The sequence below is a fragment of the Gopherus flavomarginatus genome, chromosome 2 (assembly GCF_025201925.1).
Source record: "Gopherus flavomarginatus isolate rGopFla2 chromosome 2, rGopFla2.mat.asm, whole genome shotgun sequence".
Taxonomy (NCBI): domain Eukaryota; kingdom Metazoa; phylum Chordata; order Testudines; family Testudinidae; genus Gopherus; species Gopherus flavomarginatus.
Window position 1 is genome coordinate 187,374,711 of NC_066618.1, and position 19,207 is coordinate 187,393,917.

Consider the following 19,207-nt stretch of genomic DNA (forward strand, 5'->3'; position numbering starts at 1 on the left):
CCAGGTGGTGAGCGCCGGATGACAAGCCACCGAGGACGGTGGCCGGCAGACAAGCATCCGCCGAGAAGCGGCAATGTCAAGAGGCATCGCCACCGAATGCCGCCGAAAATCAGCAGCATTTCAGCGGTGACGCCTCTTCGTGATGCCGCATTTCGGCGGATGCTTGGCCTCCGGCCAGTACGCAGGCACTGCGTTGGGGACCACTGGCATAAATGATTAAAAGTGGACTGTTAAAAATCTATTTTAACTTTTATCTATGAACTTTTAGTAACATAAGTAAGGAGATTTAGTTTTCAAGATACAGTTTTTAACCTCAGAATGTCCCCTTGAGTAGAATAAATATCCATCATATTTTGTTAAATGGTCACCTCACAAATGGAGGCACTATGTAAATTTAGTATGCTGGATGTGGACATGAGCCTTCAGGGTCTTGTCTTCAATGCCAAACTCTAGCCATAACTCACCACTTGTACAACTTACCTGGTGGTAGCAATGAAGAAAGCTGGAATGTGGATAGTAAAAATGTCTGAATTCTGTGCCATTGATTGAATTGCATCACCAATGAATTAGAAAGAGAGTAGATGTTAACATAGGTGTAACCTGATAGACCTAAATAACTGCTTATTTTCTCTATGCTAGATCAGGAAATTATTTTTCCTACAATCAAGATTAACTCCATCTTGGATTATATAATTTAAAAATTCCCTTCAAAATCACACTTCTGTTGTTTTTTTTTGTCTATTAGTGTTGCAAGTATTGCCTAAGATTATTATAACTGAATGAGATTACAAAAAATATTTTTCTATTTTTTTAGTTTGTGCATTTGTTCTTTACATGTATAAAATAAGAGGTGGTTGTGATGGGTTGGGTCTCAGAAACCCCCTTGGACTGCCACCTGATGTGCTGGGACTACCTCTGAGCCTCTTTTCCCTGCCAGTTTGGGACTCCAGTACCTTGCCTTGTTTGAGCCCAGGGCCGCCCAGTGGATTCAGGGGGCCTGGGATCTTCGGCGGCGGAGGCCCCCTGCTTCGGCGGTAATTCGGCAGTGGGGGGTCCTTCCACTCCGGGACCCGCCACTGAAGTGCCCCAAAGACCCATGGCAGGGGGGCCCCCACTGCCGAATTGCCGCCGAAGACCCAGCACTTCGGTGGCAGGTCCCGGAGCGGAAGGACCCCCCCACAATGGGTCTTCGGGGCACTTTGGCAGTGGGTCCCGGAGTGGAAGGACCCCTTGCCGCTGAATTGCCACCGAAGACCAGGGTCAGAAGAAGCTCTGGGGGCCTGAGCCCCGCAAGATTTTTGAGGCCCCCAGAGCGAGTGAAGGACCCCACTCTAGGGGCCCTGAAAAACTCTTATGGGGGCTGCTGCGGGGCCTGTGGCCTGGGGCAAATTGCCCCACTTGCCCCTCCTCTGAGTGGCCCTGTTTGAGCCAGACCCGCTTGCCTGCTGCAAACACAGATCCAAGTCTGAGCCACATCCCCCACAAGCTACAGGCTTAACTGAAAACAGCTTAACAAGTGCTCCTGTCTCCAGCACTCAGATGCCCAGCTCCCAATGGGGTCCAAACCGCAAATAAATCCGTTTTACTCATAAATTGTTTACCCTCTATAACACTGATAGAGAGAGATGCACAGCTTTCCCGCTCCCTCCCCCAGATATTAATACATACTCTGGATTAATTAATAAGTAAAAAGTGATTTTATTAAATACAAAAAGTAGGATTTAAATGGTTCCAAGTAATAACAGACAGAACAAAGTTAATTGCTAAGCACAATAAAACAAAACCACACAAGTCTAAGCCTAATACAGTAAAAACTAAATGCAGGTAAATCTCACCCTCAGAGATGTTCCAATAAGCCTCTTTTACAGACTAGACTTCCTCCTAGTCTGGGTCCAGCAATTGCTCACACCCCTGTAGTTACTGTCCTTTGTTCCAGTTTCTTTCAGGCATTTCCTTGGGATGGAGAGGCTATCTTTTGTGCCAGCTGAAGACAAAATGGAGGAGTCTCCAGGGGCTTAAATTTTCTCTTGTGGATGAAAACACCTTCTCCTCTCCTATGCAGAATCCAGCTCCAAGATGGAGTTTTGGAGTCACATGGGCAAGTCACATGCTCATGAATGACTCAGTTCCTTACAGGCTGATGCCAAATTCCCAGAAAGCTCAGATGTGGATTGGCATCTCTCAAAGTTCACTGTTAGTTTAAGTGTTTCTTGATTGGGCACTTACTGAGAATAGTCTTGTCTCCAGAAGCTGACCAAATGCTTCACTGAAGTTACTTAAAATCAAACAAGTACGTAGCCAATATTCACAAACTTCGAATACAAAAAATGATACATGCATACAAACAGGAAGAATATATTCAGTAGATCATAACCTTTACAGAGATATGTTACATGGCATATCTAGTTATGTCATATTTGCACTCATAAGCATATTTCTATAAAGCATTATGGGATGCAACATCACAGTGGTTATCTGTGCATTTAGATGTCTCTAAGATGCTTAAAAATACATTTTTTAAAAATTATTTTTATACTTCCTGGATATTTAGTATTATAAATAAATAATACTAAATATCCAGGAAGTATAAAAATAAATGCCCTGTTTTTCTCTAAACATTGCCCCAACCAATATTCACTTCTTCAGCAGCTCTCCTAAGATGATGTATCTTGCAGCACTCCCTGAAATTCTGAGCTATTTTGGACCTCTTTCTGCATAGTCATTTTCATGATTTCACTATAGTCGCTTTCCTCCTGGTTTTTGGTGTGTGTATTTCACACAGCAAGAAGGGAGATGAAGGAGGAGTGACCAAGGAATGTGTTGTTGGTAGCACAAGAAACATTGGCAGTAGGACTTAGAGGCAGCTGTATTACTTCAAACTTCTTTGAACTCCTATATTTTAAGTGTCTTGATTTCAAGTTCAGTGTCTCTTTTTAAAATTCCACTTCTACCACTGAGACTCGCATGTGTAGTAGGTGCATTCTTAAGTGTGCTAGGCACAGAAAGAGGAAAAACTGTTCTTATAAAACATCAATTATCTAGTCAGGTCAGTTAAAGGAAAAAGCACGATGAACCACTCTGTGTATGTGCTGCTAATAATTCCTTTAGCATTACTCATCCCACTTCCTGGTTCTCCTTTCCCTCAGGGTCTTCCCACTTCTAGAAACACAATAACAATAATTAGGATAATTGTTGGACACTTCAACATTCTTGGGATCATAATATCTTTGCCAAAACCCCTAAATTAGCTTTCAAGAAGAAGTGGGTCAGCATGACACATGTTTTTGGAAGTCTTCAGTCTCAAATCTTGCTACCTTGAGCTTTAAAAAAAAAAGTATATTTTCAGCATCAACAAAACCTCAAAAACCACTTAAATACTAAGGGCTTGTCTACACTTACCGGAGGATCGATGCTGTGGCGATCAATGCATCAGCGGTGAATTTAGCAGGTCTAGTGAAGACCCGCTGAATAGACTGCCGATCGCTCTCCTGTTGCCTCCTGTACTCCACCTGATCGAGAAGAGTAAGGGGAGTCAGTGGGAGGGCATCTCCTGTTGACATCACGTAGTGTGAACCCCGCGGTAAGTAGATCTAAGCTACGTCAATTTGAGTTATGGTATTCATATAACTCTGCTGAAATTGATGGAAGGTAGGCACTTAAGTACCTTTAGGGATCTGAGCCTTAAATCCTTTCAATTACCGGTTCTCCCTTTGTGATTACCTTGAAACTGTCAATGCTTCAGCTGATCTCTCTTGAGCCCACAGAAGGGCATATCTTGTATTCAGGAGCTACTGTGCAGAATAAACCATGTAAGAATGTTAAAGGATAATTATACTAACCTTCTGGAAATCTAGTAATTCACCTATTCTTTCCCAGATAGGTGCTGCAACTTACCAGTTTTTACAGAAATTATATTTACCCTGAGTTTTCTTGAGAATGGCAATTGATAAAATTGGTCCATATCTATCAATTCTTATATATATATATTTTTCATTTACTACCTTTCCTCTCTTTCAGTCATTCTCTCCACGTCGAAACAACTAGCAGAGATTTCCAAAAGGATTCATGTTTATCTTCCAGAAACTTAAGGTAGGAGCTTGCCAGTGTTTTGGAACATCATCTGTTTCAGTAACTTGTAAACAAGGATTCAGTGGATGGTCTCTGATTTGTTACCTGGAGTCTGTCATGATGGGCACACTTCTAATGAATAGACTAGATAGAAAACCATAGTCTAGTTTGTGATAGGAAGTCTGAACTGTGCTTAACAAGAACTTATAACTTGCAAATTTCTATTCTAGACCTCTTGAAAGAGAGCTTGAGTGGTATCATTTTGGTATAATAATTCCCAATATTTTCAGTTCTGTGACCCTCTGACAAATGTAACCTTTCAATGACCCTCTGATAGTACAAACTGCATTGGAACTCATCCATTATGTCAGTGGTGCTCAGGCTTTGGCTTCAGTCCTTGGCAGCGGGGCTCACGTTACCACCCCCTCCACCCCTACCCTCACACCCCGCCCAGGACTGAAGCCCTTGGGCTTTGGCCTCCCTGTCCAGGGCCATGTACCCTCCTGGGGTCATGCAGTAATTTTTGTTGTCAGAAGTGGGTCTTGGTGCAATGAAGTTTGAGAATCCCTGCGTTATGTCACTGGAGACAGATGGCTGAAGCAGAGGCTGGTGGGAAAGGGATGTGCATAGGAGAAAAAGGGGAGTAGTATACTTTAAGCTACTAGTTTCTCTAGACTCTTTTTCTTCTTACTTCTTTCACTTTCTTCTTCCTGTTTCTCATCCTCACTCCACATGATCTCTCTGCACTTAGGTTCTTTTAGTTCCTGCTGTCCTAACTGCACATGGTCATTCCTCCACTTTGGAAACTGTGGCTATTACTATTTCTCACCCCCACCACATTCCAGTCCATTTTAAAACTAGACTCAGGATTAAATACAATTATTTTTCTTACATTACATATTACAAACTTTAAGACATGCCAACTTGCTTGTGCTAGGTGGGTTGCTTCAAAGTGACTCACAAATGCATCATGACCCACCAGCGGGGAACAACTGTTCTAAGATAGCAAGATAGCTTTATTTTCTGCTTTCACAAAATGGATAAGCCAGTGCACTCCAGGCAGGTTTTATTCCACTCCCTCATATTTCTCTCACGACAAGGCTTTTTATTCACATTCGCTAAGTATTTAATTTCTGTGCCTGTTTTGACATTTTAGTCAGAATAGGACACTTGCACACTAGGCCAGATGATGCAGACTGAAAACTTTTGCTTATAGATCTATTCCAGTGAGCTCCTAAAAATGTCTTTCCATTATTGTTCAAAGTGTATGCTTCAGCTTGTGAACTTGCAAAAATACCTGTTCTGAAATGTAAATTTGGAGCCTGGTAAAGAACTGCCTATGGCTTATATACGTTTATGAATTTCTATCTATTGTGACAGCAGCAAGGAAAAGAGATTTGAAGTAAATATGACTCAAGTATTACTACCTATTTCCAAAACAAAATTTGACAAGCTGAAATAAGTAATGCAATGTAATCCACCCGTACGACAGTGAGTAATTCTAATTCGATGGCCAACAGAAAAGCAGCCTAGGTATCTCCAAAGATGAAAATATAACAGGCCAGTAAGGATTAAGTTGCTGCATGTAGTGGGATTCTGTACAAAGCACATATCATAGTGCTGCACACCAGGAAGTTTGTAATGCTTAGCATAAGACACAGTGCCCATCTGGGTATTAAATGTGTAAACATAGAGCCCAGGATGTCCTCCTATTCGGACTAATTGAAGATAAAGTATCCATGTGGAAATCTAAAATAAACATAAGAAGCAGAATGCAAAAGCATCATTGAAACCATGTGAGATTTCTGTTTTGCCCTTTGTCTAAAGTTGGCACAGGTATATTGTTACTTAAACAAAAACACTTTTATTAATAATTACCCAGTTTTATAAAAATAGAATTGTTGTGCTATACATGAGTAACGCTATTAGCAACATTGTAAATTGCAGCTTGCTCGCTATTAGATTCCACAAAGTTAATAACTGACGATGGCTCATAAATTCTTTCAACATATGGGCAAACAGGTTTTCAGAAAAGTCAGATCAAATAGCAAAGAGCTTGATAGAAACCCTCTTGGTAGATTCCAGAGATCCATACTTAGCATTGTTAAAGTATCACAATATGCTCACCGTGCTTTTGGATTAAAATCACCACTTCAGCAACCTATGGGCAGAAGGATAAAAATTTTAGTGCCAGTATCTAATAAACTTCTTGAGACAAAGACACTTAGCTCTAAGGTAGTTACAAAAGAGGAATGCAGCAGGAAACTAGAACAGAAGGAACACTACAGGAAGAACAGGATACAGTTTCAAAGGGGAGATATTAGACTCCAAACAGAAACTGGCTGTCAATTTACCAATGTAACAGCTATACCATCCACATCATAACTATTCCAAGGATTGATCCTGCAGGAGGAATAGAAGATGTCTAAAGAGAACAAAGGAGAATACTGTCTCTCTCTCTTTCTTGAAGATGGCCACAATGCTACTGCTGACATCACTTGTGCAAAACCAGAAGTGACCTACTTCTATTCATTGAATGATGATGAAAACATGAATAGTAGTAAACACCGGATGCAAGTAGTGGATCCACCTCTGCAGCTGAACAGGCCTTGCAAAATGCCTTCTTTTGCAAGAAGAAGTGTCATGTAATGAGAAAATCATTAAGGTTAAAAGATAATAGCTGTTGACAGATGTCCAATAGGAGGCAAAATAATCCTCTCTCTTGTCAGGGCACTTACATTGTCTATTCATTGGTTGACATGGCTTGTGCAAAAGAAAATTATTTCTCACTGATCTATTAACCTGTTAGTTATTTGTGTCAATAAACTAGAGGATAAGGAGAACTGGCTGGTAATTTATTTAGACTTTCAAAAGGCCTTTGACAAGATGCCTCACCAAGAGGCTACTTCAGAAGCTAAGTAATCATGGGTGAGAGGCAAAGTTCTGTCATGGATCAAAATCTGGCTAAGAAACAGAAAACAAAGAGTAGGACTAAATATATGCATTGTATTTGTAGCTTTATTTTCCCCACCCCCAAGCTTCTCTCTCTCCAACAAAAATTGGTGCAATAAAAGATATTACCTTACCCAGCCTGTAAGATTAAATGGTCATTTTCATCATTGCAGAAGCTGAACAGTGGGTTGGTTGCCTCAAATGCTAGTACTAGGTTCTGTGTTTAATTTGTATAGTAGAACCTCAGAGTTATGAACACCTCAGGAATGGAGGTTGTTCATAACTCTGAACAAAACATTAGGAGTGTTCTTTCAAAAGCTTACTATTGAACATTGACTTAGTACAGTTTTGAAATTTCACTATGCAGAAGAAAAAACGCTGCTTTTAACCATCTTAATTTAAATGAAACAAGCATAGAAACAGTTTTCTTACCTTGTCAAATCTTTTTTTAAAAACTTTCCCTTTTATTTTTTTAGTAGTTCATGTTTAATGTGGTACCGTACAGTTCTTTTCTTTTGGTCTCTGCTGCTGACTTATTGTGTACTTCCAAACGAGGTGTGTGGTTGACCGGCCAGTTTGTAATTCTGGTGTTCATAACTCTGAGGTTCTACTGTATGGGGGGAGTAGGGAGGATGGGGTGAGTAGAGAGGTGGCAAAAGTTTCTGATGACCCAAGGTAATTTAGGTTAGTCAAAACAAGGGACTGTGAAGAACTTCAGGAAGGCCTAAGAAAGCTAGATGAATGGACATGATGACAAATTACATTCAGTGTCAATAACTGCAAGATACTGCGTATTTGAGGAAAAATTGTAAACTTCTTAGTTAATTTAGAACAGGGGTCGGCAACCTTTCCGAAGTGGTGTGCCAAGTCTTCATTTATTCACTCTAATTGAAGGTTTTGTGTGCCAGTGATACATTTTAATGTTTTTATAAGGTCTCTTTCTATAAGTCTATAATAAACTATTGTTGTATGGAAAGTAAATAAGGTTTTTAAAATGTTGTTTAAGAAGCTTCATTTAAAATTAAATTAAAATGCAGAGCCCCCCAGACTGGTGGCCAGGACCCGGGTAGTGTGAGTGCCGCTGAAAATCAGTTCACATGCTGCCTTTGGCACACATGCCATAGGTTGCCTACACCTGATTTAGAACCTCATAAGGTATGTACCAGCTCAGGAAGGGGATTTGGGCATTACTGTAGACATCCTGGGGAAGAGGCTCAATATGCAGCTGCATTAAAAAAGCAAACAAGATGTTAGGATACATAAGGAATGAGAATAATACAGAAAATGTTATAATGCCTTTATAGTGTGGCCTCACCTGGAATACTGTGTGTGTTGCTGCTTACTGCATATCAAAAAGGATATGAGAAGAATGAGACCAAGGGCAATTGGTCTTGTAGCATGAAGGATGACAAGAATGATTACAGCAAGGTGGCTTTAGGTAATATCTTTTACTGGACCAACCTCTGTTGGTGAGCAAGACAACCCTTTTGAGAAGTTGGTCCAATAAAAGGTATTACCTCATCTACCTTGTCTCCCTAATAGTCTGGGATTGATACAGCTACAACTCCACTGCATACAAGAATGATTAAGAACATGGAAAAACTCTTATGTGAAGACAGATTGAAAAGACTGAGATTATTTACCTTAAAAAGGAGATGAATAAGAGGGGAGATAGTAAAAGTATATTAAAATAACGAATGGGTAGAACAGGCAGAGCAGAAACTTCTGCTTTCCCTGTCTCTTAGTACAGGAACAAAGGGACAGGCATAAAAAGATTGCAAATTCAAAACGAATAAAAGGAAATACTTTTGCACACAACACGTAATTAGACCATGGAACTCATTGCCACAGGAAGTTGTTGAGGCCAAGAACTCAGGAAGATTCAAAAAGGGACTGACAGTTGCATGGATAACATGAATATCCAGAATTAAAACAGTTACTGCTAACAAAAAGTTAGAACATAAGAATGGCCATGCTTGGTCAGAGCAATGGTCCATAGAGCCCAGTATTATGTCTGCCAACGGTGGCCAATGCCAGGTGCTTCAGAGGAAATGAACAGAACAGGTAATCATCAAGCGATCCATCCTCTGTTGCCCATTCCTAGCTTCTGGCAAACAGAGGCTAAGGTCACTTCAGAGCATGGTTTTGCATCCCTGCCCCTCATGGCTAATAGCTACTGACGGACCTATTCTCCATTAACTATCTAATTCTGTTTTGAAGCCAGTTATAGTCTTGGCCTTTAAAACATCCTCTGGCAAAGAGTTCCACAGGTTGACAGTGCATTTTATGAAGAAATTCTTCCTTTTGTTCGTTTTAAACCTGCTGCTTATTAATTGGGGATGCTAAAACATTAAACTTGCAAGGTTTAGGCAAGTATTCTGATTGTATTGGCAATCAGGATAAAATGTAATGTGGGGGTCCCTGCACTGGCATGGTGTTCTTACTTTTGCCTCTGAAGCATCAGGTACTGACCACTGTCTGAGACAAGGTAATGGATCTCAGATCTAATCCAGTGTGACAATTTTATTTTTTACCTCTGTCCTAGATGTTTCTATTTGTGTGTTTTTATTAATTGGAGTTGCAGCAGGGGTTTTTTTTTTTAAATGGTATTTATGTTTTATTTCCATTTGATCAAAAAAGCCCCAAACCAAAAACTGTAGTTGCTAGAGACCATATATACAGGGCCCTCACATGTGTCAGAGGTACATTTTATAACGCTGATCCATGCCATGTGACTAGATACAGGAAATAATTACTCTTACCAGAATTCCTGAGTGCAATACCTTTATTACACCACTGCCACCCAGAACTATGGAATGAAGATTATCTCCTCTTTTAATTTCCTATTTTCATTCTTGGCTTGAGCCACTGCCAACTTAAAATGCTTCCCTTGTCCTGGCCCCAGCCCCAGCCATGTCGCTCGGGGGAAGGGGCTTGGAGGAGGGGCTCCCCCCGCCCCCCGCCACACACACATACTCACTGGCAGCAAGTGGAGCAGCCTGGCCCCAGCCTGCTCCACTCTGCCAGCTCCCAGCCACGGCGCTCCGCTTCCTGCCACTGGTGAGTGCAGGGGGGGGACACAGCTGGGGCCGGGGCAAGGGAAGCAGAGCAGGCTGGAGTTGTGTCGCTCTGCTTCCCACCGCCAGCAAGTGCAGGGGGTGCATCCTTTCCCCACCCTCCCTGCACTCACTGGCAGTGGGAAGTGGAGCGATGTAGCTGGGAGCTGGCAGAGTGGAGCAGGCTGGGGCCACATTCGTCCACTTCCCGTGTGTGTGGACCTTTCCCCAGCTCCCCCTGGCCCGCTACACAGCTGGGGCAAAGGAAGTGAAGCACGCTGGGGCCATGTTGCTCCGCTTCCCACCGCTGCTGGTGAGTTCGCGGTCGCTGGGGGAAGAGGTGGAATGGGGGTGGGCCAGGAGGGAAGGGTAAGAGGTGAGGTGGAGGGAGTTGTCCACACCCCCTTAGGGATGGGCCTGCCCCTTGCATTGGGCGCAGCCCATGGCAGGGGACAGCCAAAGGATAGGGCTGCTCACCAGGGCTGATGCTGCTGTGTATGCAGCACCCAGCTGCCTAGGGCACCATGAAATTTGGGGCACCAAATTGCCCCAAATTTCATGGTGCCCTACACAGCTGCGTATGCTGCCTATGCCAAAGGACAGCCCTGTAGGGAGCAGGGGCAGCTCTAGGTATTTTGCCGCCCCAAGCACGGCAGGCAGACTGCCTTCGGTGGCTTGCCTGCGGGAGGTCCCCGGTCCCGCAGATTCAGTGGCATACCTGCGGGAAGTCCGCCAAAGCCGCTGGACCAGCGGACCCTCCACCGGCATGCCACTGAAGGCAACCTGCCTGCAGCCCTCGCAGCGAATGGCAGAGCGCCCCCCTGTGGCTTGCCACCCCATGCACACACTTGGCATGCTGGTGCCTGGAGCTGCCCCTGGTAGGAAGGGTAGCAGTACTGTGACCCTCACTTCTGCACTGCTCCAGGCAGTGATGCTGCCTTCAGAGCTGGGCAGATGGAGAGTGGTGGTGGCTGGCTGGGAGCGCAGCTCTGAAGGCAGCACCCTGCTAGCAGCAGCGCAGAAGTAAGGATGGCATGTTACGGTATTGCCACCCTTACTTCTGTGCTGCTGCTAGCGGATGCTGCCTTTTAGAGCTGGGTGCCTGGCCAAGAGCTGCTGCTGTTCAGCCACCCAGCTCTGAAGTCAGCACAGAAGTAGGGGTGGCAATACTGCACCTCCCCTAAAAATAATCTTGCCCCCCTCCACAACTCTTTTGGGTCAGGACTCCCAATTTGACAAACACTGGTCTCCCCTGTAAAATCTGCATAGTATAGGGTAAAAACACACAAAAGATGAGATTTCATGGCCCGTGATGGGTTTTTTCATGGCCACGAATTTGGTAGGGCCCTATTTATTGGATTAACTTCTGCTGGCGAGAGAGCAAAGCTTTTGAGTTCCAGAGAGCTCTTCTTCAGGTCTGGGATAGATACTCCCCAGTGTCACAGTTAAATACAACCTTGAGCAGATAGCATATATGCTGACTACACCTCTACCCTGATAAAACATCACCGGATAGAACACAAATTAGGATATAACGCGGTAAAGCAGCGCCCAGGGGGGGCGGGGTTGCACGCTCCAGCAGATCAAATCAAGTTAGATATAACATAGTAAGATTTTTTGGCTCCCAAGGGCAGAGTTATATCGAGGTAGAGTGTACCTATACCAGTGGTTCTCAGCCCATGGCTCACAGGCCACTTGCGGCCCAATTAGCACACAGCTACAGCCCACTGACATCCTCACAGCCATACAGATAGTTACATATATAGTGTTTGGCTGCAGCTCACAACAGAGAGCTGTATATGCAGCTCACAGTGGTAAATAGGCTGAGAACCACTGACTTACGCTAAATTAAGGGACCATTCCAGGTGAAATGGCTTGTTAACACTGCTGTAGTCATAGGACAAAAATGAGGGTTAGTGGGTTACAGATTGTTGTAATAAACCATAATCCTGAATCTGTATTAAGACAATGATTTTTAGTGTCAGCCAAAGTTATGAATGTAAACTCCCAGGCTCATCCTTTGAAAGTGTTATGTTGTAGGTTTCCTTTGAGGATGAGGACTGATGGGTCAGATACGGAGTGAGTGCTTTGTGAATAGCTGTAGTATGAATGTATTGAATTTTAGTACCTGGAACCAGGGAGAAAAACCCACTTTGTGAGAGGAGCAAATCTTGTAGACCACAAAGAAGTACTCATTCCATGGACCATAGTTTAGGAATTGATACTCTAATTTCTTTCATGTTCAATAATCAAAGGTGTTCCTTGTAATAACTGTAATTATTTTTTCCTGACAGTCTAAGAGGTATTATTCTTTTAAGATCAAATACATGCTAAGCAACAGCTGCCTAGACCCCTCCACAGAGCAGTGCTATCCTTTGCAAAGCAGAAGGCTCCTTGCCTGAAATCAACAAACCCAGTCTATAAAATAGGATTCTTGTACAGTAGCACCCTGAGGCAAGCATGATCATATTTAAAGCCGGGGAAGGGTGCTGGCTGCCACTAGTACAGCAGGGCAGTTCCCTCCCTCAGTCCCCCAAGCCTGCATGGGGCTTCTTCACCCCGAGGAGGACTGCTAGATCTCACCCCTCTTGGCTCAGGCGGGAGAATGGGCTGGAGAGGCCCCGCAGGCTTTTTGCTGGCGCTGGTGGAGCTGCAAACCGCCGTCCCTCCTCCAGGCAGTAGCTCGTAGCCTGAGGTAGTCCCTGCTCAGTCCTCTCGTCCAAGCAGGACCGGGACAGGAAGCTCCCAGGCTCGGAGGAGACTAAGACCATGACAAACGTGCAGCCCTTCCTTGCAGCTGCCACGCTTTGCACGAGCACCGCGCGCCCCAGGCTCCCTCGCCTTCACGCCTTCTCTCGTGCAGGGGCGGACTGGCCACCGCCCTCGCGCCCTGTGATTGGCGGAAGCTCCTCCTCCTCGCGCCGCCGCGGGGAGCTGCTCAGCTGATCCGGGACGTTCCACCGCAGCAGCAGCGTCTGGCGCCGGCCTGGGGACCAGCCGCGGCGTCTCGCGCTCTCACCCCCTCCCCTCTGTCTTGCGCAGCGGCCCGAGCTCGAGCCCCCGCGCGCGCCGCCTCCCCACTAGCCCCAGGTCTGTAACCGCCGTCTTCCTCGCCCCTCCCCCCCGACTCCGGTTCCGGGCTGCCCGTCTAAACCAGCCCCCGCTTGCTCCGCAGTGCCCAGGCCTGCCCGCCGCGCCCGCCCCGGAGACCGTCTGCAGACAGCAGCCGCCGCCGCAGCAGCAGCAGGAGGTGGCGGAGGCCGGGATGTCCGGGCAGCAGCAGCTTCCGTTGACGGCGGCTCCCCAGGCCTCGGGGATCGCCGCCCCCGCCGCTAGCGCCAGCCCCGCTCCGGCCTCGGCCGCGCTGCTGCTACACCCGCCGCCTCCCCCGCCACCGGCCACTGCGGCCCCGCCGCCTCCCCCGCCCCCGCCCGGCGCCGGGCCCCTGCCCGCCCTGGGCCTGCAGGCGGGGAGCAGCGCCCCGGCCGCCTTCCCGCACGGGGACCCGGCCCTTAACGAGCAGGAGAAGGAGCTGAAGCGGCGGCTGAAGCGGCTGTACCCGGCTGTGGACGAACAGGAAACGCCGCTGCCCCGCTCCTGGAGCCCGAAGGACAAATTCAGCTACATCGGCCTCTCGCAGAACAACCTGCGGGTGCACTACAAAGGTGAGAGCCTGGCCCGCCGGGGGGCGCCTGCCCTGGACTGAATGCAGAGCCCAGCCGCCCTCTGCCCACCTCCCGCCTGGAGCCGGGGCCTCTCCCCCATGGAGCCGGGAGCTAGGCCACGTCTCTATATATAGACACACATACCCTGGGGGTGAGGGGGACATGTACACATGTAGTCCCCCTGGGGCCCCTTGCCCAGTTCCCTGGAGGAGGGGGACTTGGGCTCCTGCTTCTCACCCAGTGCCCCTTCTACTTAAGTGTACTCCCTTACTGGATCCTCTCCTCACCTGGGTGGAAATCTCTCTCGGGAAAGGCACCAGCTTGATCAGGAGAAGACATAACAAGAAATAACTCTTTCTGGACTCTCCTAAAGAGTTTACATTACCGGGGGTGATGATCTGGATTCCCCGTTTCCCCCTCCCCCCAATATAAACCCGTGGGAAAGGAGGGGAAAGGCCCATCAGATCTTTTCTCCTTTCTCACCACAGATTTTTTTTTGGGGGGGGGCCATAAACTAGTAGACTTCCTCAGCTCCTCGATTCTGCTATCAAACGAGTTTGAGGACAAGCGGGAGAATAGAGCAGAATCAACTTGGTGTCCTGTCTAGCTACAAAAATAAGCAGGATGAAATGCTTTTTGTCTAGAAATGGAGAGAACAAGGGTTATAGGGAGTTATAATATTAGTAAACGTAAAACTACTAAACACGGAAATGTGGGGGGGGGGGGAGCCACAGCAAAAGCACATCTTAATTCGTAGGCAATGAAACATTTATGAAATAATAGAATTAAAAGTAGTCCCTGATTATAGTCCCTGTATAAGTACTATACATAATGTTGAGAGTAGTAGTGTGGATAATATTCAAGATTAATTTAAAATGTAGGAGAAAATAATCTTATAGTTTGTGCTCAGGTTTCTCACAGATCAGTTTACAGTATTGTAAGTCTTTTATTTCAGAAGAAAAGATATACAAATTACATACACTCATGTAAATCAGCCAGAGATAACGATAAGATACTTTAAGTATTGGTTGTTGAGAAAATGTCATATAAACTAGAAACATGAGTTCACCCTGACCTGAAAAAACACACATCTGGCATTCCACACCCAAATCCTAAAGTAGAAGTGCTTCAGATTAAAAGCAGCTTCTGGGTTGGCAACGAAGGCGAGCTCAGATTGTAGTCAAAATGAGTATGGGGGCGGGGAGGAATAACCCCAAAGCCTTGTGGTTACTCTTTTTCAAAGTTTACAGAGGTGAAGCTCAAGTGAATTCTTGAGAAACATTTTACAGTTGATTCAAATAGGAGAAAGATGGCAACACAAATCATATAATTTGGGTGCCAAGGAAGGTTAGATGTATTCTGTAAAATAACCTACAATAGACAGGTCCTAATCTATATTAAATACAAAATTATTCATTTTAAGTAACACAAAGTTTGATGCAAAAGAGCCAATAAATTCAAATTTGGTAAGCCTTATTTTAGGCTTTTTGGTTTGTATTTTGTTTGGAGGACACCTAGAGTAAGTTAATATTAATAGTATATCCTTTATATTTGAATTTTCTGGCTTTGTTTGGATTTTTATTACTTTGATATTTTTAGGAGTATTTTGTGTGTACTGGGATCTGGCTGCTGTAAAGATTCTCATAGCAGGGGTGTAGCTTTATGGTTAGCAAGTCCTCCCACTTGTATTTCTTCTTTTTTTCTTTGCTGTGTGTTTTAAATAATAGTCTATAATCAGGTAGATACAGAATCTTTCTGATCTGTTTTACTGTGACAATATAGTTGTTTTTCTCTTTGCCCTATTCCTCATCCCTCCCACCAGCAGGATGTAACCATGTGTTTTTGAAACGTGGGCGACTACTTAGTGAACACTGGGCACTTGAAAACTAGGGAGATAGTTGCCATAAAAGTACATTGACTAAGTTGTCACTCTAATTACTGTTAACTAAACCCCTGCATTGTCAAGTAAGATTAAGGATGAATAAACCAGTAGGGGGTCACCAGACTAGTCCAAGGGAAGGTGGATCAGAAGTGGAGTGGATGAGAGGCAACTGTAATGCACATAGCCTCCCCTCCTTCCTCTAACTGGAAATGTGCTATATCATTAAAGCAGCGAATGGCTCCTTGAAAACTGCCCATCTTTTTCCTCCCTCTTCCGTGGTCACTTTTAATTTTGGCCTGGTCTACACTAAGAATTTACATTGGTATAGCTGTGCCATTGTAGTGTTTTAAGTGTAGACAAACCAGTAGACAGGCATTGAAGTAGCTCCTATATAGGCTGGTAGCCCTAGTTTTGCTTCGTTGCTTTTGCATCTTTTGCCTAAGCTACGAGTGGCACCAACAGACACTCCTCCCACTTCTCTGTACCTACTTGTGTGAGAGGAGAACTAAAAATAAATGAGGAGGAGAAAAAAATTAAGAGACAAAAACAACAAGACAAAACAAAAAGAAAATAGGAAAGGACAAGATGGAGAATAGATGATGGAAATAAGGAAAGATGGTATCAACTGTGTTCTTGCATTGTATAGAATGTCAGCCATTGCAAAACAATTTCAAATAGAGCTCCAATTAAAGAAAAGGTTCAGCCTCTCTAATTTTGTAAAGTGCTGGCACAGGCAGTACACCTTCAGCTATCTAAGCAATGGGGAAAGAACAGGAGATTGTGGTTTGTTTTTGTAAAGATCTTGATTGGCACATTTGGATTGGGGAGAGATTTGTGGGATCCTCCATCAGTCCACTTGAAAAATAGATCCAGTCAAGAAGCATGCAAGACCAAAAAAAAAATGACTCCCTTAGAATCATAGGGTTGGAAGTGACCTCAGGAGGTCATCTAGTCCAATCTGCTGCTGAAAGCAAGACCAGCACCAACTAAATCATCCTTCTTCCTCTGTCTTGTTTTTTGTACCTTAAACACATTTATTTAAGCTTCCTCTGTTGCCCCTGCAACATTGTGATAGAATCAACTTTTCTGGAGGCATTTGTTCCTTATCTGTGAGTGGCACTGTTCTGATAACATAATCCCCCCCCCCCCAAACATTTTCCCTCTTCTTTTCCCTTCCACCTGTTTCTCTCACTTTTGTTTCCCATCTTGTTTAATGTCCCAAGTGAACTTGCCTCTCTGATGGGAGGTTTTCTTTGTGAAATATTGAAGATGAAGGGAAGAGGAGAGAAGTAGGTTAAAGGTAAGAAAATCCTGCCTTCGAGTGAGCTGTATGGAAAAAATGTAGAGGTCAGTGTGTCATTTGAAGGCCACATTTTGACCTCCTAGATATTAGTATGCAGTATCTTAAAATCCTAACACACCCATGAAAAAATACTGTGGAAAAGCCACTTTTCAGTTTGTAGTCTGTCCTCTGATTATTTTTTTCAGATCACTTAACAATTTGAACATAGTGACAGATTGCCAGATTTGAGGCTTTTGTTTTCTTTGGTTTATGAGAAAAAGAAAATCCATTTCTCTGATGGAATTTGAGGGTTTGTAATTTTCCTGCCCATTACCATATAGTCCATACAGAGCTTCAGGTAGACAGAATGTCTTCTCCCACCCTGGACAGTTGTGCTGCTTCATTCTGCATGAATACATTCACTGGATCATTGTCTTTTTGTAAACCTACTATAGAGCAATTGAACTAATCAAATCTGTCTAAAAAGGAGATATTGGTTACCAGGTCAAGGTGCAAGAGGAAGGACTACATTCTGATGGCATTAAGATGATGAAAACAGGCCTTGAGCATGCTTTCTCAGGGGAAACAAAAATCACTGCCAAAACTGTACAACATTGTCCATATGAAACATACCCTCATAAAAATGATGAGGCTGTGTGTGAGGAGAACATCTAGCTGTCCTCACATCACCTACCAGAACCAGCATTATTTTTTCCCAGTACTTCTGAGTTAGTCATTCAGTTATGTATTTCAGAAATTCCGATTCTTAATTCTATAGTTTTGTCAAAGTTTAGACAGAGAAAAAAATACATATATGGACGTCGGTAATACCTCACCTATGTTTTTTAAATTGGTCACAAAATAAATATAAAATAGATATAAGCTGAAATTAAACCCTCTGGAACACCACAGACTATTTACTTGTTGATTAGAATTGACCTAGCACTATTTACATTGATTACTTAGACTTTTCTTGGTATATCTTCATAAACGAGAAAGGTAAAACCATTTCAGAAAAATATGTTTCTGTCAACTTTCTAATATACCTTTCATTGTCATCTAACAGTCCTTAGCTGAAGGTGAGAACATTAATCAGACATAAAGGTCCATTTTTATAGGGTAAAGGCCACAACAAAATGGAATTACTGTGAAAATACGATCTTTGAATTATTGATTTAAATATTTTTTAAATTTTTGTTCATTCACAATAAAATGTGAAATGAAAATGTTCCAGTGATCTTCTAACATGTTAATGTTCACCTAACTGATCGTTATGTTTTCTAATACTGTGTGGTATGTGATCATAAGCCAGAAAGTAGCACAGATTTAATTGCAAAGATAATCATAAAGAGATTTACCTAAATAGACAGGACAAACCATAAGCGGTACAGTTTTTAAAACAAACAAAAAATCAGTAATCTTGGTTGGTTTGTTTTAATTTGCTGTTTCCTAGAAACAGACTTCATTTAGGTCACCTAGGGTAGTGATTGCCCAAACAAAATGGGCGAAAATGATACAATTTGAATAAATAGCCATGGATAGGATTTTTTTTCAGTGAAGCTTTGGCAAATAGATATTAACCACACCTTTGTTGACAGTGCAGTCTTTTCTTTCCATGTAAAGACAAGTCCTCTCTGAATTGCCTCTAATGCCAAGTTAAAAATCTTCTAGCTGACTTCTAGTGCATCCAGTTGTATCTCTATATTTCCCTAATAAACAAAAGGGAAGGATCTAGTTGTGGTAATCCTGAATGGTTTTTCCAGGACCACTTGAAGTACCACCAAATCACCATTGTGCAAGAATGGCAAAGTGACTCTGTTTTGATTGCCATTGTAACACAGACAGCAAAGTTGGGATCTAATTTTGCCCAATTAAAACCAAGTGTAATCTGTGGAACAAATTGAAGTAAGACGGTATTCAACAGACCATTTTTTGGTGTCATTAAAACCTTTCCCCATGTATTTACTGAGAGTAGTTTTGTTCTTATTTCTCTCAGCTGGCTCACCCGTGTCTGCTAAATCAAAAATCAGATTTTGGAACTGTATTTATATAAGCTGTATTTAAAGAGTGTGAGGCAGGGGTCGGCAGCCTTTCAGAAGCGCTGTGCCGAGTCTTCATTTATTCACTCTAATTTAAGGTTTTGCGTGCCAGTAATACATTTAAACATTTTTAGAAGGTCTCTTTCTATAGGTCCATAATATATAACTAAACTATTGTTGTATGAAAAGTAAATAAGGTATTTAAAATGTTTAAGAACCTTCTTTTAAAATTAAATTAAAATGCAGAGTCCCCCGGAATGGTG

General features: G+C 43.6%; 1 protein-coding gene across 5 annotated transcripts in view; it reads left to right on the forward strand.

Moving 5' to 3' along the window:
- Positions 1-12,931: 12,931 nt before the first annotated feature.
- RANBP9 (RAN binding protein 9) overlaps positions 12,932-19,207 on the forward strand; it is a 59,159-nt gene continuing 52,883 nt past the window's right edge. For 2 of the 5 annotated variants that reach the window (XM_050941590.1, XM_050941591.1), the window contains exon 1: positions 13,048-13,741. In XM_050941590.1, coding sequence (XP_050797547.1) covers positions 13,342-13,741 — 400 coding nt within the window. In that variant the 5' untranslated portion in view covers positions 13,048-13,341. Of the gene's footprint in view, positions 13,742-19,207 lie in introns of all 5 variants that reach the window. The other 3 variants (XM_050941588.1, XM_050941589.1, XM_050941592.1) reach the window with 2 other exon arrangements.